This window comes from Odocoileus virginianus, chromosome 24 (genome assembly GCF_023699985.2).
Source record: "Odocoileus virginianus isolate 20LAN1187 ecotype Illinois chromosome 24, Ovbor_1.2, whole genome shotgun sequence".
Lineage (NCBI taxonomy): Eukaryota > Metazoa > Chordata > Mammalia > Artiodactyla > Cervidae > Odocoileus > Odocoileus virginianus.
Window position 1 is genome coordinate 27,221,181 of NC_069697.1, and position 25,467 is coordinate 27,246,647.

A 25,467-nucleotide genomic window follows, 5' to 3' on the forward strand; every position below is an offset into this window, starting at 1 on the left:
ATCTCTTGGCTATTGTGTGTAATACTATTATGAATATAGGTGTATGACTATCTGTTAGGGTGCCTATTTTCAGTTATTTTGGGTATATACTCAGAAGTAGAATTGCTGGATCATATGGTAATTCTATTTTTAATATTTTGGGGAACTGCAAATGCAGTTTTCATTGTGGCTGCACTATTTTAGATTCCCACAAATAGTGCACAGGAGTTCCAATTTTCACATCCTTACCAATATTTGTTACTTTCTATTTTTTACTTGTTCATTTGTTTTTCATAGTAGCCACCTAAATGGGTATGAAGTGATAGCTCATTGTGGTTTTGATTTGCATTTATCTAACAATTAGTGGCTTAAAGCTCAACATACAGAAAACTAAGATAATGGCATCCAGTCCCGTCACTTCATGGGAAATAGATGGGGAAACAGTGGAAACAGTGTCAGACTTTATTTTTGGGGGCTCCAAAATCACTGCAGATGGTGATTGCAGCCATGAAATTAAAAGATGCTTACTCCTTAGAAGGAAAGTTATGAACAACCTAGATAGCATATTCAAAACAGAGACATTACTTTGCCAACAAAGGTCCGTCTAGTCAAGGCTACAGTTTTTCCACTGGTCATGTATGTATATGAGAATTGGACTATAAAGAAAGCTGAGCACCAAAGAATTGATGCTTTTGAAGTGTGGTGTTGGAGAAGACTCTTGAGAGTCCCTTGGACTGCAAGGAGATCCAACCAGTCCATCCTAAAGGAGATTAGTCCTGGGTGTTCATTGGAAGGACTGATGCTGAAGCTGAAACTCCAGTTAAAGCTGAAACTTTGGCCACCTCATGTGAAGAGTTGACTCATTGGAAAAGACCCTGATGCTGGGAGGGATTGGGGGCAGGAGGAGAAGGGGATGACAGAGGATAAGATGGCTGGATGGCATCACCAACTCAATGGGCATGGGTTTGGGTGGACTCCGGGAGTTGGTGATAGACAGGGAGGCCTGGCGTGCTGCGGTTCATGGGGTCGCAAAGAGTCAGACATGACTGAGCAACTGAACTGAATTGAATGATTAGTGATATTGAGCTTTTATTCGTATGTTTGTTGGCCATTGATGCTGTTGTTGTTCAGTTGCTAAGTTTTGTCCAACTCTCTGCGACCCCACGGATTGCAACACGCCAGCCTTCTCTGTCCTTCACTATCTCCTGGAGTTTACTCCAACTCATGTACTTTAAGTAGTACCATCCAACCATCTCATCCTCTGTTGCCCCCTTCCTCTCTTGCCCTCAATCTTTCCCAACACCAGGGTCTTTTCTAATGAGTCGACTCTTCACAATACGTGGCCAAAGTATTGGAGCTTCAGCTTCAGCATCAGAACTTCCAATGAATATTCAGGGTTAATTTCCTTTAGGATTGACTGGTTTGATCTCTTGGCTGTCCAAGGGACCCTCAAGAGTCTTCCCCAGCACCACAGTTCAAAAACATCAATTCTTCAGCACTCAGCCTTCGTTATGGTTCAACTCTCACATCCAAACATGACTACTGAAGAAACTATAGCTTTGCCTATATGGCCCTTTGTCAGCAAAGTAATGTCTCTGCTTTTTAATATGCTGTCTAGGTTTGTCATAGCTTTTCTTCCAAGGACCAAGGGTCTTAATTTCATGGCCATTATACATCTTTTTTGAATGTCTATTCAAGTCCTTTTCCCATTTATGAATTGGGTTATTTATTTATTTGATGTTGAGTTGTAAGAATTCTTTATATATTGTAGTATTAACCCTTCATTAGATATATGATTTGCATATTTTTTCCCCACTCCATAGGTTGTCTTTTTACTCTGTTAATTGTGTTCTTTGATGCAGAAAAGTTTTAAATTTTGATTTGCTGGCTCAGTGGTAAAGCATCTGCCTGCAATGCAGAGATGTGGGTTCATTCCTTGGGTTGGGAAGATCCCCTAGAGAAGGAAATGGCAACCCACTCCAATATTCTTGCCTGGAAAATTCCATGGACAGAGATGCCTGGCGGGCTACAGTCCATGGGGTGGCAGAAGAGTTGGACAGGACTTAGCAACTAAACAATTTATTTTCACTTTTGTTGCCTGTACTTTTGGTACAAAATTCAATGTCATGAAGCTTTTCTCTCTATGTTTTCTGTTTTATAGTTTTAGGTCTTATGCTTAGGTTTTTTTCTTCATTTAAAGTTGATATTTGTATATGGTATAAGATAAGAGTCCTACTTCATTCTTGCGTGGGGGTATCCAGTTTTCCCAACATCATTTGTTGACAGATTGTCTTCTCCCATTGAAAAACCTTGACACTCTTGTCAAAATTATTTGACCAGGGACTTCCCTAGTGTCCCAATGGCTAAGACTCCACACTCCCAATACAGGGGCCTGGGGTTCAATCCCTGGTCAGGGAACTAGATCCCACATTCCCCAACTGAGAGTCCGAGTTCCACAACTAAAGATCGCCCATGCTGCACAAGATCCAAGTTTCCAAGTGCCACAACTAAGACCCAGCACAGCCAAATAAATTTTTTTTAAGTTAAAAAAAATTATTTAACCATATGAGTGAAAGTTTTTTTCTGGGCTTTGTAGTCTATATGTCTCTTATAATTAAAATATGCCATTTAGCTACTGTAAATTTACAATAATAATTGAAAGTGAGACATATGAGATCTCCAACTTCATTCTTCAAGACTGTTTTGGGTATTTGGGGTTCCTTGAGATTCCACATGAATCCTAAAGATGTACTTCTATTTCTGCAAAAAATATCATTGAGGTTTTGCTAAGGAGTGCACTATCTGTAGATTCGTTCAATAGTATTAATATTTTAACATTATCTTTCACCTCCTTGGTTGTTTATTATGAATAATTTTATTATTTTGATGCTACTGTAAGTAGAATTGCTTTCTTAATTTCCTTTTCAGATTTTAAAAAAGTTTTTATTTAAAATTTTTTTATTTAAAAAAACTTATTTATTTTGGCTGTGCTGGGTCTTCGCTGCTGCATGCAGACTTTCTCTAGTTGTGATGCACAGGCTTCTCATTGCAGTGGCTTTTCTTGTTTGGAGCACAGGCTCTAGGGTGCATGGTCTCAAGTAGTTGGGATGCTAGCGCTTAGTTGCCCTGCGGCATGTGGAATCTTCCCAAGCCAGGGATCAAACCTGTGTCCCCTGCGTTGGCAGGCAGATTCTTAACCACTGAACCACCAGGGAAGTCCGCAATTGATTTTTTAAAGTTCAATTTATTTCAACTAAACTAAAAAATAAAAATTAGTTCACCCGCTTTTCACACCATCCCTACCCCCACCTCTGGTAACAACCAAATTCTTCTCTGTAGCTATGAACTTGGTTTTATTTTAGATTTCACATGTAAGAAAGATCATATGGTATTTCTCTTCCTCTGACTTATTTCTTTAAGTGTAATGCCCTCAAAGTCCATCCATGTTGTTGCAAATGGAAAACCTTTATCTTTTTCTACAGATGAATAATATTTCATTGTATATTTGTGTAGGTGTATATATACACACATTTATCTGTTCATTATTGATGGATGCTTGGATCATTTCCATATTTTGGCTATTGTAAATAATGCTACAGTGAACATGGGGGTGCATATTTGTTTTCTAATTACTATTTTTGTTTTCTATAGATAAATACCCAAAAGTGGAATTCCTGGATCATATTGTAGTTCTATTTTTAATATTTTGAAGAACCTCCATTTTGTTTCCCATAGTTATTGTTATCCAGCCACTAAGTCATGTCTGACTCTTTGCCACCCCATGGCTCCTCTGTCCTCCACTATCTCCCAGAGTTTTCTCAAATTCATTTCCATTGAGTTGGTGATGCTATCGAGCCATCTCATCTCCTGCTGCCCCCTTCTTTTGCCTTCAATCTTTCCCGGCATCAGGGTCTCCAGTGAATCAGCTCTTAGCATCAGGTGGCCAAAGTATTGGAGCTTCAGCTTTTTTTTCCAATAGTTGCTGCACCAACTTACATTCCCACCAACAATGCATGAGGATTTCCTTTTTTCCACATCCTTGTGAACATTAACAAGTGTTATTATTTCCAATCTTTTTGATAACAGTCATTCTAACAGGTGTGTGGTACATTTTTTGATTTGCATTTTCCTGCTGATTAATGACAGTAATTACTTTATGTACCCATTGAACATTTATATGTCTTTGTTGGAAAAATGTCTATGTAGATCTTCTGTCCATGTTTCAATCAGATTGTTTGGGTTTTTGCTATGGAGTTGTATCGAGTTCTGTATATATTTTGAATATTACCTCCTTAGCAGACATATGGCTTGCAAATATTTTCCCCCACTCTGTAGGTTGCTTTTTCATTATGTTGATGGTTTCCTTTGCTGTGAAGACGCTTTTTAGTTTGATGCAGTCCTACTTGTTTATTTTTGCTTTTGTTACCTTTGCTATTGGTGTGAAATCCAAAAAATTATCACCAAGAGCAATGCCAAGGAGATTACTGCCTATGTGTTTTCTTCAGGAATTTTTATAGTTTGAGGTCTTACATTCAAGTTATTCATCCATTTTGAGTTAATTTTTAGGCATGGTGTAGGATAGCGATCCCCAGTTTCTTTCTTCTGTATGTGGCTGCCCATTTTTTACTGAACCATGTATTGAAAGGACTGTCCTTTCCCCAGTGTATATTCTTGGCTCCTTTTCTGTAAATTTACCATATGTGTGTATGGGTTTATTTTCCATTGATCTGTGGGTCTGTTTATGCCAATATCATATTGTTTTAATTTCTATAACTTTGTACTATTGTTTGAAATCAAGGAGCTCCAGCTTTGTTCTTCTTTCCCAGTATTGCTTTAACTATTCAGAGTCTTACGATTCCATACAAATTTTATGGCTTTTTCTTCTATTTCTATAAAAAATGTTATTGGAATTTTGAAAATGATTGCTTTCAATGTGTAGACTGCTTTGGGTGGTATGAACATTTTAATTCTTAGGAGAATTAACAATATTAATTCTTCACTTCTTTCATTTACGTCATTTCCAATATATAGGTCTTTCACCTCAATTTAATTTATTGCCAGGTATTTTTTTGGATGCAATTGTAAATAGGATCATTTTCTTAATTTCTCTTTCTGATAGTTCATTATTAGTATATAAAAAATTAAACAATTTCTCCAAGGAAGACATACAGATGGCTAACAAACACATGAAAAGATGCTCAACATCACTCATTATCAGAGAAATGCAAATCAAAACCACAATGAGGTACCATTATACGCCAGTCAGGATGGCTGCCATCCAAAAGTCTACAAGCAATAAATGCTGGAGAGGGTGTGGAGAAAAGGGAACCCTCTTACACTGTTGGTGGGAATGCAAATTAGTACAGCCACTATGGAAAACAGTGTGGAGATTTCTTAAAAAGCTGGAAATAGAACTGCCATATGACCCAGCAATCCCACTTCTGGGCATACACACCGAGGAAACCAGATCTGAAAGAGACACGTGCACCCCAATGTTCATTGCAGCACTGTTTATAATAGCCAGGACATGGAGGCAAGCTAGATGTCCATCGGCAGACGAATGGATGAGGAAGCTGTGGTACATATACACCATGGAATATTACTCAGCCATTAAAAAGAATTCATTTGAATCAGTTCTAATGAGATGGATGAAACTGGAGCCCATTATACAGAGCGAAGTAAGCCAGAAAGATAAAGACCATTACAGTATACTAACATATATATATGGAATTTAGAAAGATGGTAACGATAACCCTATATGCAAAACAGGAAAAGAGACTCAGATGTATAGAACAGACTTGTGGACTCTGGGAGAAGGCGAGGGTGGGATGTTTCAAGAGAACAGCATCGAAACATGTATATTATCTAGGGTGAAACAGATCACCAGCCCAGGTTGGGTGCATGAGACAAGTGCTCAGGCCTGGTGCACTGGGAAGACCCAGAGGGATCGGGTGGAGAGGGAGGTGGGAGGGGGGACTGGGATGGGGAACACATGTAAATCCATTGCTAATTCATTTCAATGTATGACAAAAACCACTGCAATGATGTAAAGTAATTAGCCTCCAACTAATAAATGGAAAAAAAAATTAAACATATCTATTTATTTATTAGGCTGCATCAAGTCTTAGTTTTGCAGGATCTTTGTTGTGCCATGTAGAATCTCTTGTTGTAGTGCATGGACTTTCTAGTTGTGGCATGTGGGCTGCAGAGCGTGCAGGCTCAGTTACTGCGGGCCATAGGCTAGGTTGCTCAGTGTCATGTGGGATCTTAGCTCCCTGACCAGTGATCAAATGCATGTCCTTGCATTGCAAGGTGGATTCTCAACTACTGTACCATCAGGGAAGTCCCAGAAAATTAAACATGTTTTTTTTGTGTGTGTGATTTGTGTGTGTGTGTGTGTGTGTGTGTGTGTGTGATTTTGTATCCTGCAACTTTGCTGAATTTATTTATTTCTCCTAACAGGTATGGGGTGTGTGTGTGTGTGTGTGTGTGTGTGTGTGTGTGTGTGAGCTTTAGAGTTTTCAACATATAAGATCATATCATCTACAAACAAATATTTTCTTTTCTTTTCCAATTTTGATTTTTTCAAATTTATTTTTCTCCCGAATTACTCTGGCTAGGACTTCCAGTAATATGTTGAATAGAACAGATGAGAGTTGGAACCCCTTACTTGTTCCTAATCTTAAAGGAATAACTTTCAGATTTTCACCTTTCAGTATGATGTTAGCTGTGGGCTTGTCATATATGACATTTATTATATTGACATTTATTATATTATATTTTCCCTTTACACCTGCTTTGCTAAGAGCTTTCATCATGAAAGGGTGTTGACTTTTGTCTCATGCTTTTTCTGTATCAGTTGAGATGATCATATGATTTTCCCTTCATTTTGTTAATTTGGTGTATTTCATTCATTGATTTTCACATGTTGAACAATTTTTGTATACCTGGAATAAATCCCACGTGATTGTGGGATTTATAATTCTATTAATATGGTGCTAATTCTATTTAGTATTTTGTTGAGGATTTTTGCAACAAAATTTATAGAGATGTTGATCTGTAGTGGGTTTTTTTCCTTTTTGCAATATCTTTATCCATCTTGGTATGAGGGTAATTCTGACCACAAAGAATGAATTGAAAAGAATTCTTTTCCATTCTGTGGGAGAATATATGAGAAGTTGGTAATACTTTTTCCTTAATCACTATGTTATGTGTTAGTTTGTAATGTTATTCTTCATCACTTGGCTTGTCAAACTTTGTCTCTGCTCTCTTGTATTTCTGACTTAACTTACTGCAACTGCATTCTCTATTTATGACTGCAGTAATTTTAGCACCTAACATTTGATTACACTTTTGGCGTGGCGATTTGGCTTGCAAAATCCAAATCTCACTGCTATTGTAAGGAGTGTAGAGGAAGTTAGGTTTATCTGAAGTCAAATTGAGAAAGTAATTGATAAATTTGGAAAAGATGGAACAGTTGTTCTCCATCTATCAGATTTACTGTGCCCTTTTAAAATATTTTTAACTTCCCTTTTGTTCCTCTGAAGTGAACTTCCTAGATAAAATATCTATTCTCATACTTTAAAAAATTAATATATGAAGGTAAATAAAAGTGCTAAATTTAATAATATGCATTTCAATGTGTAAATTCTAAGTCAAACTTCACTAGAAGACATTACAAAGATGTAGCAGAGGCTTGCATCTTTATGCAGAATTAAAATAAATATGAAAGCTATGAATATAGGCTGAAACAAATGCAGGTTTATTGCAGTGACACTACATACTATTAGCAACAGTGCGTTGCTGGTTGGTACTGTGGTGAACATTTTATTGGTGAATGGTGAAATTTTATTGGAGAAATCCTAAAGAACATTTTCCTTTGATTTGCATAATATTTGCATTCCTGGAAATTTCAGTAAGCAATTAAACTTGGTAAGAACTTACTTTTCATTTATACTTTAAAAAGAGTAAGTTTCTAGGCTCAGATAATTATAAACAGATTTTATGTAACCTATGTGAATATCCCATTGGACAGTGAAAATTTATGCAGGATGAGCCAATTGTTAAATATGTGTACTGTCCATTGCACACAGGGTGGGCTGGCACAACTTAGCACCCTTTACTAAGTACAATGTCTTCCCTTCCATTTATTGTTACAACCGAAAGTGCTTCTTTTCTTTGGCAGACATTATGACCTTTTTTTTTTAAGCTTATATATTTATCTTTATTTTTTGGCTATGGCGGGTCTTCATTGCTGTGCATGGGCTTTCTCTAGTTGCGGTGGTGGGATGGGGGTTCTACTCTCTGTTGCAGTGTGTGGGCTTCTCATTGCAGTGGCTTCTCTTCTTGTAGGGCAGGGGCTCCAGGCGTGCAGGCTTCAGTAGTGCAGCACATAGGTTCTGTAATCGCAACTCGGGGGCTCTAGAGCAGTGGCTCAGTAGAAGGCTCGAGGGCTTAGTTGCTCTGCAGCATGTGTGATCTTCTGGGACCAGGGATTGCACTGGTGTCTCTTGCATTGCAATGCAGATTCTTAACCACTGAACCACCAGGGAAGTTTACCTCTCTCTCTCTCTTTTTTTTTTTTTTTGGCTGCCCTGGGTCTTTGTTGCTTTATGTGGGCTTTCTCCAGTTGTGTGAGCAGGGTCTACTCTTGGTTGCAGCGCTCAGGCTTCTCTTGTGGCCGAGCAAGGGCTCTAGGAGCACGGGCTTCAGTGATTGTAGAACCCGGGTTCAGTAGTTGCAGTTCCAGGGCTCTGGAGTAGGGGCTCAGTAGCTGTGGTGCATGAGGTTAGTTGATCTGCATGTGGACTCTTCCTGGACCCAACATCGAACCCATGTCCCCTGCATAAGGCGGCAGATTCCTATCCACTGTACCACCAGGAAGTCCCATAAATTTCTAAATGCCATATATGAGGCAGTAATTACCCCCATTGAGAACTACTAGGATAAAGTGATGAACAGAAGAAATTTACTGATAGATTCTTGAGGAGGGGAAATAATGAAATAAAAGTCATATTGTGGAATATTCCAATAGCTGCTTTCCAGGTGTAAGGGTTAATTTTTTAAAAAGTAACTTCCTTTAATTAGTTTGTTTATAGCAGCCACAGTCTATAAGGCATTTCACGCATGCTACATGTTTCAGACCAACCGTGAACTTAGAATCTCCATTATTTTATAGATGAGTCATGATTGTAGAAAATAATTTTTTAAAGAGTTACCTTTTTAAAAACATTTTTAACTTATTTTTCAGCTGTGCTGGGTCTTCGTTGCTGTGAGGGCTTTCTCTAGTTGCAGCAAAAGGAGGGCTATTCTCTAGTTTCAGGCTTCTCATTGAGGTGGCTTCTCTTGTGGAGCATGGGCTCTACAGAGAGGGAACTTCAGTAGTGGTGTATGGGCTTACTGTCCTATGGCATGTGGAATATTCCCAGACCAGGGATCAAACCCATGTCCCCTACATTGGCAGGCAGATTCTTAACCACTGGATCACCAGGGAAGTCCACTAAAAGTCATTTTAAGGAGGAAGCTAGAGTTAGAATCCAGATATGGTTTCAAACCAAATATTCTTTTCATTATATCATAGAAATTCTAGGATGAAGTCAGAGAAAAAAAAATTAAGAGGAAAATCTTAGACTTATAGAAAAATTAGAATTAAAAAGCCTTTGATTAGAGAGCTTTATAGTACTATCACTGACATTCTAGGAAGAAAGCTGATCAAATCTTATTGTCAAACAGGATTTATTATTATAATCCCCCTTCTTATTCTTATAGCATCTTAATATGCAGCTGACAGACATAATGCAAAATGTGAAGCGTATAATAAATTGCTATACTATGGAGGAGAATATGCATGCTGAAAGGAAAACATCCTTTATAGAACATAAGAAACAGAAAGGAAGTTTGCTGGAGAAAATAACTGCTTGTGCTAAGACTGCTGAAATTAAAAACAAGACTCTTGCCTACATTCTGGCCTGGTTGGAAGAATGGAGTAAGTTTCCAGAAGTGATTTAAAGTTAATGAAAAACCTACAGAACAGAATTATAAGTAAAAGTTGAAGGATTAGAAGATTAAAGAAGGAAAGGCTAAGATGGTTAAACAGTTGCTCTCTGTTTCAGGAAGAATAAAATAAGGAAAACAAGTTTGCTCACTTAGCATGCTCCTGCCCACTGTCTCAATGCTTCCTAGTCCCTTGCCTGGAACATTTTCTACCAGGTAGCCACATGGTTCATTCTCTGCTTACACCTCACTTTAAAATGAGGTGTTCTCTGACCATCCCCATTCTCTACACCCTGGCATTGACTGTTATTCTTTATAATTCTTTATTTTTGTCTATAGCTTTTCTTATCATCTGGCATACTTTATAATTAATAATTAATATTTTTTAAAAGTTTTGTTTCTTTCCTTTCCCTAGAATATAAATAGTAATAAAGTCAGGGAATTTGTTTTATTCAATGCTGTGTCTTCAGCATCTAGAACAATATATGACAGAGGAGACTCTAGTTGAGTGAAAGAATGAATAAACTAAGAATACAAAAAAGAGAAATTTTGTTTAGTTACAAGAAATCTCATATAACAGGGGTTATGAAATACTAGAAAACTTACCAAGGGAGTTAATTGGGGTTTTAATCCCCAGTATTAAGGCATATATTCACATTTTAGCTCTTTATCCCTGATATCAGGGAATTAAACCAATTAGACACATTTTAACTGTATTTTAAGCATATTTTCATGCCAAGATTTACTATTCGGTCTTCTATTCCAAGTCTTTTCTTTTTTCATTTCTTCACAGAGAAAAGCCTCAGAATAGAAATAAGTATAAGATATCTGTATTTCCCAATACTACAATATTGACTAGGTAGGCAATATTGTAAGCTTATATGGTTATAATTATTTTTCTGCACAAAAGTAATTTATTTTACTCTCTTCAAGATGTCAATTTGTCTGAGATTACTGCAATTGATATTGAAGAACACCATCACTGTTTAGCACAAATGGAGATGTTACCAGAAACATTCAAAGCTATTGAGAACAATATCAAGATACTAAGCAGAATTAGTACATATTTGCTTGAAGAAAAGAAGAAACAAAAGAAAAAAACAGGTAACAGTGCTCTAAGACATTGGATATAGATTTTACTTTTTCTAAAAACCAGCTTTATTGAGGTATAATTTACATACCATGAAGTCTACCCACAATAGTTGTATAATTCAATGGCTTTTAATACATTTAGAGTTGTGCAACTATCACCACAGTCTAACTTTAGAACATTTTATGATTCACAAAAGATCCCTCAGGCCCATTTGCAGTCAATTCTCATTCTTACCTTTAGCCCCAGACAATCAATAATCTATTTTTTCTCTCAATAAATTTGCGTTTCTTGGATATTTCATAAAATGGAATCATATTTCACATAGTCTTTTATGTCTGGTTTCTTTCATTTAGCATAATGTTTTTGAGGTTCAGCTGTGTTACAGAATGTATTATAGTTTCTTCCTTTCTAGTGCCAATTGTACACCGTTGTTTGCATATACCAAACCTTGTTTATCCATTTACCAATTCATTTGCATTGCTCCCACTTTTTCATTTTTTTGAATAATGCCACTATGAATGCACACGTTGCTCCCACTTTTTCTTTTTTTTTGAATAATGCCACTATGAATGCACATGTATGTTTTTGTATGAACATAAATTTTTATTTCTTTTTGGAGATACCTAGGAGGAGAATTTCTATGTCATTTATTTATCTATTGCTGGTAAACATACATTTGACTTTTAAAGAAATTATTAGCTGACTTCCCAACTGACAACACCATTTCAGTTTTCATCAGCAATGTATTAGGGTTCCACGTACTTCACATTTTCAACAACACTAGTTATTGTCTTTTTTTTTTTTTAGTATAATTGCTTTACAATGTTGTGTTAGTTTCTGTCTTTTTTATTATAGCTTTCCTAATAGGTGTGAAGTGTTTTCTCACTGTGGCTTTAATTTACATTTCCCTGACTAATGATGTTGAGTACTTTTTCACATGCTTTCATTCCTATATCTTCTCTGATGAAATATCTATTCAAATACTTACCCATTTTCATTACTGAGTTTTAAGAGCTCCTTAGATATTCTGGATACAAGTCCTTTTTCAGAAAAATAATTTGCAAATATTTTCTCCCAGTCTGTGGCTTGTCTTTTCATTTTCTTAATGGTGCTTTGAAACCCAAAAGTGTTTAATTTTGATGAAGTTCCATCAGTTTATCTTTTTTTTTTCCTTATATGGATCATGGTTTTAGTGTTGCGATAAGAAGCTTTATCAGTCAGGGTTCAACTCTGAAAACAGAACCAAATATTTTATCTATCCATCTATCTAGCATACTGCAATTTGGAACATACTTTGTATTATTTTAATCCTTTTAAATGTACTGGGACTTGTTTTATAGCCTAGCATATGACCTATTCTGTAAAGCATTCCATGTGTTGTTGAAAAGAGTATACACTACATTGTTGTCAGGTAGAGTGTTTTACAGTTTGTTTATATTGTTCTAGTCATATATATATATATATATATATATGTATGTATGTATTCACTGATTTTCTATTTAGATCTATCCATTGAGAGTGGGATATTGAATTTTGCAACTATTATTGTTATTTATCTTTAATTCTGTCAGTTATCTGCTTCTTGTATTTTAAGACTCGGTTGTTAGGTACACATATGATTATAACTGTGGAGCTTCCTGATGAATGGATGATTTTATTTTTATAAAATGTCCTTTGTTGTCACTAGATCCATTTCTTTTTCTTTGCCTTAAAGTCTATTTTGTTTGACATTTGTATAGTCTCTCTAGGTCCCCTGTGGTTATTGTTCAGTTCAGATATTTAGTCATGTCCGACTCTTTGAAACCCCATGGACTATAGCACACCAGGCTTCCCTGCCCATCACCTACTCCTGGAGCTTGCTCAAACTCATGTCCATTGAGTTGCTGATGCCATCCAATCATCTCATCTTCTGTTGTCACCCCTTCTCCTCCTGCCTTCAATCTTTTGCAGCAACAGGGTCTTTTCTAAAGAGTCAGTTCTTTACATCAGGTGGCCAAAGTACTGGAGCTTCAACTCCAGCATCAGTCCTTCCAATGAATATTCAGGACTGATTTCCTTTAGGATGGACTGGTTTGGTCTCCTTGCAATCAGAGGGACTCTCAAGAGTCTTCTCCAACACCATAGTTCAAAAGCATCAATTCTTCAGTGTTCAGGTTTCTTTTGGTTCAACTCTCACATCCATACATGACTACGGAAAAACCATAGCTTTGACTAGATGGACCTTTGTCAGTAAAGTAAGGTCTCTGCTTTTTAAAATGCTGTCTAGGTTTGCCATAGCTTTCTTTCCAAGGAGCAAGCATCATTTAATTTCATCACTGCAGCCACCATCTGCAGTGATTTTGGAACCTGATAAAATAAAATCTGGCACTGTTTAAATTGTTTCCCCATCTATTTGCCATGACTACAGAAAAACCACAGCTTTGACTGATGGGACCAGATGCCATGACCTTCATTTTTGAAGACTGAGTTTTAAGCCAATTTTTTCACTCTCCTCTTTCATTTTCATCAAGAGGCTCTTTAGTTCCTCGTAGCTTTCTGCCGTAAGGGTGGTGTCATCTGTATATCTGAGGTTATTGATATTTCTCCCAGCAATCTTGATTCCACCTTGTGCTTCATCCAGCCCAGCATTTCATATGATGTACTCTGCATATTACAGAATGATCTCTGTTTGTTTCCAAGGCAAACTATTCAATATCACATTAATCCAAGTTTATGCCCTGACCAATAATGCTGAAGAAGCTGAAACTGAACAGTCCTATGAAGACCTACAAGATCTTCTAGAGCTAACACCCAAAAAGATGTCCTTTTCATTATCGGGGACTAGAATACAAAAGTATTCTAGTAAAGGGAGTCTAGTAAAGGGAGTCAAGAAATACCTGGAGTAACAGGCAAATTTGGCCTTGGAGTACAAAATTAAGCAGGGCAAAGTCTAACAGAGTTCTGTCAAGAGAACACACTGGTCATAGAAAATACCGTCTTCCAACAGCACAAGAGAAGACTCTACACATGGACATCACCAGCTGGTCAATAATGAAATCAGACTGATTATATTCTCTGCAGCCAAAGATGCAGAAGTTCTATACAACCAGCAAAAACAAGACGAGGAGCTGACTGTGGCACAGACCATGAACTCCTTATAGACAAATTCAGAGTTAAATTGAAGAAAGTAGGGGGAAACCACTTGACGATTCAGGTATTACCTAAATCAAGTCCCTTATGACTATACAGTAGAAGTAACAACTAGATTCAAGGGATTAGAACTGCTAGACAGGGTGCCTGAAAAACTATGAATAGAGGTTCGTAACATTGTACAGAGGCAGGGATCAAGACCATCCCCAAGGAAAAGAAATGCAAAAAGGCAAAATGATTGTCTGAGGAGGCCTTACAAATAGCTGTGAATAGAAAAGAAGCCAAAGGGAAAGGAGAAAAGGAAAGATGTACCCATTTGAATGCAGAGTTCCAAAGAATAGCAAGGAGAGATAAGAAAGCCTTCCTCAGTGAGCAATGCAAAGAAATAGAGGAAAACAATAGAATGGGAAAGACTAGAGATCTCTTCAAGAAAATTAGAGATACTAAGGGAACATTTCATGCAAAGATGGGCTCAATAAAAGACAGAAATTGTATGGACCTAACAGAAGCAGAAGATATTAAGAAGAGGTGGCAAGAATACACAGAAGGACTATACAAAAAAGATCTTCATGATCCAGGTAATCACAATGGTGTGATCACCCACCTAGAGCCAGACGCCCTGGAATGTGAAGTTAAGTGGGCTTTAGGAAGCATCAATATGAACAAAGCTAGGGGAAGTAATGGAATTCCAGTTGAGCTATTTCAAATCCTAAAAGACGATGCTGTGAAAGTGCTGCACTCAATATGCCAGCAAATTTGGAAAACTCAGCAGTGGCCACAGGACTGGGAAAGGTCAGTTTTCATTCCAATCCCAAAGAAAGGAAATGCCAAACAATGCTCAAACTACTGTACAATTGTACTCATCTCACATACTAGTAAAATAATGCTCAAAATTCTCCAAGCCAGGCTTCAACAGTATAAGAACCATGAACTTCCAGATGTTCAAGCTGGATTTAGAAAAGTCAGAGGAACCAGAGATCAAATTGCCAACATCCATTGGATCACTGAAAAAGCAAGAGAGCTCCAGAAAAATATCTACTTCTGCTTTATTGACTATGCTAAAGCCTTTGACTGTGTGGATCACCATAAGATGGAAAATTCTGAAAGAGATGGGAATACCAGACCACCATACCTGCCTTTTGAGAAATCTGTATGTGGGTCAGGAAGCAACAGTTAGAACTGGAAATAGAACAACAGACTGGTTCCAAATCAGGAAAGGAGTACGTCAAGGCTGTATATTGTCACCCTGCTTATTTAACTTATATGAGGAGGACATTATGAGAAATGCTAGGCTGGATGACACACAAGCTGGAATCAAGATTCCTGGGAGAAATATCAATAACCTCAGACATGCAGATGACACCATCCTTATGGTAGAAAGTGAAAAAGAACTAAAGAGTCTCTTGATGAAATTGAAAGAAGAGAGTGAAAAAGTTGGCTTAAAGCTCAACTTTCAGAAAACTAAGATCATGGCATCCAGTCCCATCACTTCATGGCAAATAAATGGGGAAACAGTGGAAACAGTGACACTGTTTTTTGGGGCTCCAAAATCACTGCAGATGGTGACTGCAGCCGTGAAATTAAAAGGCGCTTGCTCCTTGGAAGAAAAGTTATGACCAACCTAGACAGCATATTAAAAAGCAGAGACATTACTTTGCCAACAAAGGTCCATCTAGTCAAAGCTATGGTTTTTCCAGTAGTCATGTCTGTATGTGAGAGTTGGACTATACAGAAAGCTGAGCGCCAAAGAATTGATGTTTTTGAACTGTGGTGTTGGAGAAGACTCTTGAGAGTCCCTTGGACTGCAAGGAGAACAATCCAGTCCATTCTAAAGGAAAACAGTGCTGAATATTCATTGGAAGGACTGATGCTGAAGCTGACACTCCAATACTTTGGCCACCTGATGCGAAGAGCTGACTCATTTGAAAAGACCCTGATGCTGGGAAAGATTGAAGGTGGGAAGAGAAGGGGACGACAGAGGATGAGATGGTTGGATGGCATCACCAACTCAATGGACATGAGTTTGAGCAAACTCCGGAAATTGGTGACAGACAGGGAGGCCTGGCATGCTGCAGTCCATGGGGTCACAAAGAGTCAGACACAACTGAGCGACTGAACTGAACTGAACTGAACTCTGCATATAAGTTAAAGAAACAGGGTGACATTATACAGTCTTGACATACTCCTTTCTCAATTTGGAGCCAGTCCATTGTTCCATGTCTGGTTCTAGCTGTTGCTTCTTGACCTTCATAGAGATTTCTCAGGAGGCTAGTAAGATGGTCTAGAATTCCCAACTCTTGAAGAATTTCCCAGTTTGTTGTGATCCACACATTCAAAGGGTTTGGAGGTCAATGAAGCAGAAATAGATGTTTTCCTGGAATTCTCTTGCTTTTTCAATGATCAAACAGACGTTGGCAATTTGATCTTTGGTCCCTTTTCCTTTTCAAAATCCAGCTTGAACATCTGGAAGTTCTTGGTTCACGTACTCTTGAAGCCTAGCTTGGAGAATTTGAGCATTACTTTGTGAGAGTGTAAGATGAGTGCAACTGTGCAGTAGTTTGAACATTCTTTGGCATTTCCTTTCTTTGGGATTGGAGTGAAAACCGACCTTTCCCAGTCCTGTGGCCATTGCTGAGCTTTCCAAATTTGCTGGTATATTGAGTGTAGCACTTTCACAGCATTATCTTTAGGATTTGAAATAGCTCAGCTGGAATTCCATCACCTCCGCTAACTTTGTTCATAGTGATGCTTCCTAAGGCCCACTTGACTTCACATTCCAAGATATATGGCTCTAGGTGAGTGATCACACCATCGTGATTATCTGAGTCATTAAGATCTTTTTTTGTACAGTTCTTCTGTGTATTATTGCCACCTCTTCTTAATATCTTCTGCTTCTGTTAGGTCCATACCATTTCTGTCCTTTATTGTACCCATTTTGCATGAAATATTCTCTTGGTATCTCTAATTTTCTTGAAGAGATCTCTAGTCTTTCCCTTCCATTGTTTTCTTCTGTTTCTTTGCACTGACCACTTAGGAAGACTTTCTTATCTCTCCTATTCTTCGGAATTCTGTGTTCAGATGGATATATCTTTCCTTTTCTCCTTTCCCTTTCATTCTCTTTTCTCAGCTATTTATAAGGTCTCTTCAGGCAACTATTTTGCCTTCTCGCATTTCTTTTTCTTGGGGATGGTTTTGATCAGCACCTCCCATACAATGTTATAAACCTTCATACATAGTTCTTCAGGCACTCTGTCTATTGGATCTAACCCCTTAAATCTATTTTTCACATCCTCTGTATATAATCACAAGTATTTGATTTAGGTCACATCTGAATTTTCTAGTGGTTTTTTCTCTACTTTCTTCAATTTAAGTCTGAATTTTGCAATTATGAGTTCATGATCTGAGCCATAGTGAGATCCCAGTCTTGTTTTTGCTGACTGTATGGAGCTTCTCCATCTTTGGCTGCAAAGAATATAATCAATCTGATTTCTTTATTGACCATCTGGTGATGTCCATGTGTAGAGCAGTCTCTTTTGTTTTTGGAAGAGGGTGTTTGCTATGACTAGTGTGCTCTCTTGGCAAAACTCTGTTAGCCGTTGCCCTGTTTCATTCTGTACTCCAGGGCCAAACTTACCTGTTACTCCAGGTATCTCTTGACTTCCTACTTTTGCATTCCAGTCCCCTATAATACTAGGACATCTTTTCTTGGTGTTAGTTCTAGAAGGTCTTGTAGGTCTTCATAGAACCGTTCAACTTCAGCTTCTTCGGCAATAGTGGTTATTGTATAGACTTGGATTACTGTGATACTGAATGATTTGCTTTGGAAACAGAAATCATTCTGTCATTTTTGAGATTGCATCCAATTACTGTGCTTATTGTTAGTATAATTGAATCTAACATGTGTTGCTTATATTTGGATCTTCTGGGTTTTTTAAAAAAAATATAATCTGAAAATCTCTCACTTTTAGCTCAGTTCAGTTCAGTCGCTCAGTCATGTCCGACTCTGAGAACCCATGGACTGCAGTACGACAGCGTTCCCTGTCTATCACCAACTCCTGGAGTTTACTCAAACTCATGTCCACTGAGTCAGTAATGCCACCAACCATATCATCCTCTGTCGTCCCCTTCTCCTCCCACCCTCAATCTTTCCCAGCATCAGGGTCTTTTCAAATGAGTCAGTTCTTCACATCAGGTGGCCAAAGTATTGGAGTTTCAGCTTTAGCATCAGTCCTTCCAATGAATATTCAGGACTGATTTCCTTTAGGATTGACTGGTTGGATCTCCTTGCTGTCCAAGAGACTCTCAAGAGTCTTCTCCAGCACTACAGTTGAAAAGCATCAATTCTTTGGCACTCAGCTTTCTTTATAGTCCAACTCTAGACTTTTAGCTGATGTGTTTAATTAATTCACATTTAATGTAATTATTGATATGGCTTGATATATACCTGCTAATTTTCTCGTGTATCTTTTTTTTCCTTCTATTCTTTTCTTGCCTCTGTGTTAAATAGGTATTTTCTAGTGTACCTTTTAATTCCACTTTTTATTACATTTTCTTAGTGGTAATTATAGGAATTGCAGTATACATCTTAAATTACCACAATCTTTTCCAGATGGGTACTAACTTAATTCCAGCAAAATATAGAATCTTTGCTCCAATAATTCCACCCTCTTCGTCTCCTTTGTGCTTTGCCATGTATCAGTTCAGTTCAGTTCAGTCACTCAGTCGTGTCCGACTCTTTGTGACCCCATGAACCTCAGCACGCCAGGCCTCCCTGTCCATCACCAACTCCCGGAGTCCACCCAAACCCATGTCATCAAGTCAGTGATGCCATCCAGCCATCTTATCCTCTGTCGTCACCTTCTCCTCCTGCCCCCAATCTCTCCCAGCATCAGGGTCTTTTCCAATGAGTCAACTCTTCGCATGAGGTGGCCAAAGTATTGGAGTTTCAGCTTTAGCATCAGTCCTTCCAATGAACACCCAGGACTCATCTCCTTTAGGATGGACTGGTTGGATCTCCTTGCAGTCCAAGGGACTCTCAAGAGTCTTCTCCAACACCACTGTTCAAAAGCATCAATTCTTTGGCGCTCAGCTTTGTTTATAGTCCAACTCTTACATCCATTCATGACTACTGGAAAAACCATAGCCTTGACTAGATGGACCTTTGTTGGCAAAGTAATGTCTCTGCTTTTAAATATGCTATCCAGGTTGGTCATAACTTTCCTTCCAGGGAGTAATCGTCTTGTAATTTCATGGTTGCAATCACCATCTGCAATGATTTTGGAGCCCCCCAAAATAAAGTCTGACACTGTTTCCACTGCTTCCCCATCTATTTCCCATGAAGTGATGGGACCAGATGCCATTATCTTAGTTTTCTGGATGTTGAGCTTTAAGCCAACTTTTTCACTCTCCTCCTTCACTTTCATCAAGAGGCTTTTTAGTTCCTCTTTTGCCATATGGGTGGTGTCATCTGCATATCTGAAGTTATTGATATTTCTCCTGGCAATCTTGATTCCAGCTTGTGCTTCTTCCAGTCCAGCGTTTCTCATGATGTACTCTGCATATAAGTTAAATAAGCAGGGTGACAATGTATACTACATATTTAAGCCTAACAGTAAAAATATAGCTTTATAATTACTGTTTTATATGATTGTCTTTTAATTAACTAAGAGAGGAAAAAGAAAAAAAATATTTTCGCTGTATTTTTATTTACCTACATATACTAGTGCTCTTTATTTCTTTGTGTGAAAATGTAAAATGTCAAAATGAAAAAAGAATGAAAAAAAAAGTGACAGATTTTGTTTTCTTGGGCTCCAAAATCACAGCAGATGGTGACTGCACACCGCAAAATTAAAAGATGTTTTCTCCTTGGAAACAAAGTTATGACAAACATAGACAGCATATTAAAAAGCAAAGACATCACTTTGCTGACAAAGGTCTGCCTAGTCAAAGCTATGGTTTTTCAGTAGTCACGTACAGATGTGAGAGCTGGATCATAAAGAAGGTTGAGCGCCGAGGAATTGATGCTTTCGAATTATGGTGCTGGAGAAGACTGTTTAGAGTCTCTTGGACTGAAAATCAAACCAGCAAATCCTAAAGAAAATCAGTCCTGAATATTTGTTGGAAGTTCTGATTTTGAAGCTGAAGCCCCAATACTTTGGCCACCTGATATGAAGAGCCAATTCACTAGAAAAGACCCTGATGCTGGGAAAGACTGAGGGCAGGTGGAGAAGGGGGTGACAGAGGATGAGAAGGTTGGTGGCATGATTGACCCTATGAATATGAGTCTGAGCAAATTCCAGGAGATAGTGAAGGACAGGGAAGGCTGGTGTGCTGTGGTTCGTGGGTTGGCAGAGTCAGACAGATTTAGCGACTGAACAAGAGCATGAGAGTTGTACATCCGTGTACTTTGGAAAGAGTGTCATTCCAGGGAATGATGTATTACCTTCTAGTAATATAGCATCAAGTTTCATAGCTATTTTTGAAGAAGAATTTTGCTGGCTATGAAATTCTTGGAAAAAAATGGCAACCCACTCCAGTAATCTTGCCTGGAGAATTTCGTAGACAGAAGATCCTGGGCTACAGTCCAAGGGGTCGCAAAGAGTCAGACACTACTGAGCGACTAACACACACACACATTATTCTTTCAGCACTTTGAATATATCATTCCCTGACTTCTGCCTCCATTGTTTCCAGTAAGAAGTAACCTACTAAATTTTTTGTGGTTCCTCTGTTCTGAGTCTCCTTTGATTGCTGAGTCATTTTTCTCTTTTTGCTTTAAAGATTCTTATTTTGTCTGGCTTTCAACAGTTTCACTATGATGTTCCAGGTATGGCTTTTTCTGTGTTTATCCCACTTAGAATTTGCTGAGCTTTTGAATGTGTAGATTAATGTTTTTCCACAAATTTGGGATCATTTGTCCATTATTTCTTCAAATATATTTTTAAAGTATTTTTATTTATTTATATATTTTTAAAATTTGACTGTGGTGGGTCTTAGTTGTAGCACATGGGATCTTCAATCTTCACTGGGGCATGGGGAATCTTTAGTTGTAGCATGTAAACTCTTAGTTGCGGAATGTGGGATCTTGTTCCCTGACAAGGGATCAAACCCAGGTCCCTTGCATTGGGAGAATGGAGTCTTAGCCCCTGGACCACAGAGAAGTTCTTTCTTTAGATATTTTAAATGTCCCTCTCTCTTCTTCTGGGACCTCTATTGCTTGTACACTGGTATGCTTGATGGTATCCCACAAATCTCTGAGCCTTTGTTCATTTTTCTTTATTGCTTTTTCCTCCCTGTTCATCAGATTAGACAGTCTCTAGTAATCTAGCATTAGGATTGCTGGTTATTTTCTTCTATCAGCTCACGTATGCTGTTGAGCCCTTTTGGTGAATTTTTCATTTCTGGTATTGTACTATTTAACTCCAGTTTTTCCACTTGGTTTTCTTTTTTTAAAGTTTTTTTTTTTTTAATGTGGACAATTTTTAGAGTCTTTGTAGAATCTGATGCAGTATTGCTTCTATTGTTTTACATTCTAGTTTTTTGACCTCAAGACTTGTGGGATTTTAGTTCCCTGATCAGGGATCAAACCCACCAGAGGAGTCTTAACCACTGGACTGCCAGGGAAACTCTGGTTTTTATTTTTAAGCCTGAATTTTAAGGGTTACTTTTGATTCAGCATAGCTTAGTGGTCAGTCAATGATCAATCATCAATTAATCCAGATTAATCTAGTAAGGCTTATACTCTTTGCTAATGAATCTGTTTATGGGTTAAAGTAGTATTGTTATAATATTGCATTGCTCCAGATCAAATCAACCCCCTCAGGCAGCAGAGTTGTCAGTCTTCACAGCCTGTTTCACTCTGGTAGAACTACCAGGCCATAGGGCTAGGTTGTTGGAGATGGAAGCAGCTACAAGCTAAAACATCACAGCAAATTTTTCTTGAACTAATTCTTCTCAATTTGTTGTATGCCTCTGGTCAGTTTCCAAAGTCCTAAAATGATTGTTTTTGGCAAATTTGCTCAGCTTTTTTCTTACTCTTTTGGGGAAAATTTGCTGAGTTTCTCATTCAGCCATTTTGAAAATCCCTTCAAATGTTTGCCTTCTATTTTTTGTGATCCTTCTTAAAGAATTAAGGTTAGCTTTGACTCAGAAAAGGGAAAAAAGAAAGATAGGAACCCATTAAAGAAAATGGAAAGCATCAAGCATTATCAAAACCAAAGGAAAATTTTGGTATTCATCCTAATCTAATCACAAAATTGTAACCTAAAGTAAGTTGAGGTCACAGCTGAGTTCTTCTCCTAAACTCTGGAAGAAGAACTTCTAGATAATTGTGGAGAAAGAGTCATTCTTTTGAAAATAATGCTGTTTATTTTGGGGCCAAACTTCCCTAACGAAACTTCACCCTATATCTATCTGTTAATTTAGGCTAAATTCCTTAGTCTGCTTCCCTTGTAGCTCAGTCGGTAAAGAATCTGCCTGCAGTGCAGGAGACCTGGGTTCAATCCCTGGGTTGGGAAGATCCCCTGGAGAAGGAAATGGCAACCCACTCCAGTATCCTTGCCTGGAAAATATCATGGACAGAGGAGCCTGGTGGGCTGCAGTCCATGGGGTCGCAAAGAGTCGGGCACGACTGAGCGACTAACACTTACACTTAAACTTAGATTAGAGCACAGCACAAAAGGAGAAATGCAATCTCATTTATGTTTTATGTTTTTTTCTTCTAGCATCTAGAGGTTCTCTATGGAAATCATGGAAAGAAAGAGTTATAAAGCGACCTGCAACAGCTCATGCTTTAAGACCAGATCAGATGATTAGTGATCAATTTGCCACCGAAAAAAAGGTGTCAGAAATCCAAGATATGCTTCAGGAACTCATAGGTACTTCAATGTTCAATAAACTGGAAAACAATGCTATTAAATATATATCATCAACAACAGTAAACCTTTCTAAAGCTTTGAGTACACTAAATGATGAAGTGAAAGCTGTTAACCTCCATACTTCTGATATATATGCAAATGAGACAGTTGAAAGAGAACAAGAGATTTCCCTGAAGATAATACAAGATCTCAGTGAAAGAAATGAAATGCTTCAGCAAAAACTTCAAGAAGCAGAAGAAAAATATGAAAACCTTATTCGATCCAAAGTTTTAGAGCACCAAGCATTGCCCACATCAACACTGAAAGTGTTACCTGAGCCTTCTCCACAATCAGCCATTAGCCAAGATGACACAGAAGACAATTTAGACAGTATTTTGGCCAAAGAATTTGAAAACATGGTAGATGAGGCCCCCCAAAAAGGGACCAAAGCCTTGGGGATCAAGTGGGACTCATCTCATTTATATGCAGCCCAAGGTGAAACTACTGAAGATTTAACTGGTGAGCAGAAAAAGTCTTCTGGAGAGATCACTGAAGATAAGATATCAGTGAAGAAAGGTGGTGCCTTTCAGAAAGATGGGGCTGACGAGTTCCAGTCACAGAAAAAAAAGCATACAAAAGGCCTGTCTGTGCAGGAGACCTCTGAAACAAATGTGAATGATGATAAAGGTAAACAGAAAGTCACAGGGACCAAACCTGATCACCACTTAGAATTACAAGCACTGGATAAGAAGAGAAAAGAAACAAAATCCTCTCCTGAAGCCAAATCAAAGTCACTCACTGAATCAAAAAATCAACATTTTCCTTCTGATTTCCTTTCTGACAAGAGCCAAGGTGGTAAAAGTGGAACAAGTGGTATACTGGAACAACTCAGGAAGGCTAAATCTGAATATTCACAGAGTAAAAGTCAAATTTCTTCAGAGAATAAAGAGGAGCTCACCACTGAGTCAATGAACAAAGATGGCAGAAATGAGATGAGCAGCCCACCAGAGCCATCCAGTTTGAGCCAACTTGATTATTCCTCTGAAAAAATAAAAGGAAAGAAACACCATATCTCTCCAGAAAGCACTACAAGAAAAGAAGAAAAATCTGAAGAGAAAGATACGTCAGTCTTCACAAAGAAATTCAAGTCTCTTACACTTGCTAAATCAGGTATTCCAGATGGCGAAAGTGAACAGAGTAACCTAGAAGAAGTTCAGAAAGCCATAGTGTCATTCCTTAAAGAGAAAACTGATAACATAGGAAAGCCCTGGGATAAAAAGACTGAGTCAAAAAAAGAGTTATTAAGAAGATCAGAAGTTGAGAAATTAGGAATCGTAAAGGCAAAAATGGAGGAATATTTCCAAAAAGTGGCTGAAACTGTGACAAAAATCTTAAGAAAATACAAAGATACAAAAAATGAAGGACGAATTAGAGAGAAACCTTTGAAACAAAAAAAGGCAGTCTCCTTTATGCCAGAACAGCATTCTCAGGAAACAACTAGTGCAAAGTCAGAAATTAGCACCTTAATTTCACAGGAGAGGCTTGACCCACTAACTGACAATTTAATACAAATGATCTTGACCGAACTAGAAAGTGAAAGGAATGTTCCAGAAGCCTCAACAGTAGGGACAGACTATAAAGAGAAGGAAAAACAAGAGCTAGAAGAAAGGTGGTTTGAGATGATAAATAAGAATTTGGAGAAGGAAGGGGCATGGCTCCCAGTGAAGGAGGGAAAGCAAGGGCAACAGAAGCAGAAACAGTGGCAGGAAGAAGAGGTGTGGAAGGGACAGCAAAAACACAAGATACAAAAGCAGATCGAGTCAGATGAGAAGCAAAAGCAAAGGGAAGAGGAGAAAGAAGGGTATCAGAAGTCAAAGCAGCAGCAGTTGGAAGCATGGAAACAAAAAATGAAACAACAAGGTGTGCCTTTGGAGAAGGAGAAAGGACAGCAGATGATGCAGGTTCAGAAGGAAGTGAGACATCTGGAGCAAGAAAGCAGTTGGGAGAGAGAGGAGGAGAAGCAGAAGGCAAGGAGAAAGGTAGGGGACTATGAAAGTCAGAACCAAAAAACAGCAAAGAAGATGAAGCCATCTGAACAACTAGAACAGGTGCTCAGTCAGACTTCGATCCCATTGTTTCACAGGTGGGAGAGCACACAGAAAGACATACCGCAGATACACCAAAGAAAAGATTTCACTGGGAATCTTAAGCAATTAGGGGATCTGGCTGAAGGAAAGCATCCCACTCCAATCACTACTCCCATCTCCACACAATCTTCCTCACGTGGATCCTCTTCTGTTTCTGGAGCATCTCTTGCAAAGTCCATCACTCTTACCTCTAGGCTTGCCCAAGCAATGGAAATTGACCTCACTTCTGAAGAGGTCGAGGCACTGGAAATCACGGACACCTTTAATCAGG

The 25,467-nt window shown here is 38.2% G+C and overlaps 1 protein-coding gene across 1 annotated transcript in view; it reads left to right on the forward strand.

Annotated features, from left to right (window-relative positions):
* The window catches only part of FAM186A (family with sequence similarity 186 member A), an 87,964-nt gene that overhangs the window by 25,225 nt on the left and 37,272 nt on the right, over positions 1 to 25,467 (forward strand). Inside the window, exons 2-4 of the mRNA XM_070454449.1 lie at positions 9,748 to 9,964; positions 10,906 to 11,076; positions 22,918 to 25,364. Coding sequence (XP_070310550.1) covers positions 9,748 to 9,964; positions 10,906 to 11,076; positions 22,918 to 25,364 — 2,835 coding nt within the window. The remainder of the gene's footprint in view (positions 1 to 9,747; positions 9,965 to 10,905; positions 11,077 to 22,917; positions 25,365 to 25,467) is intronic.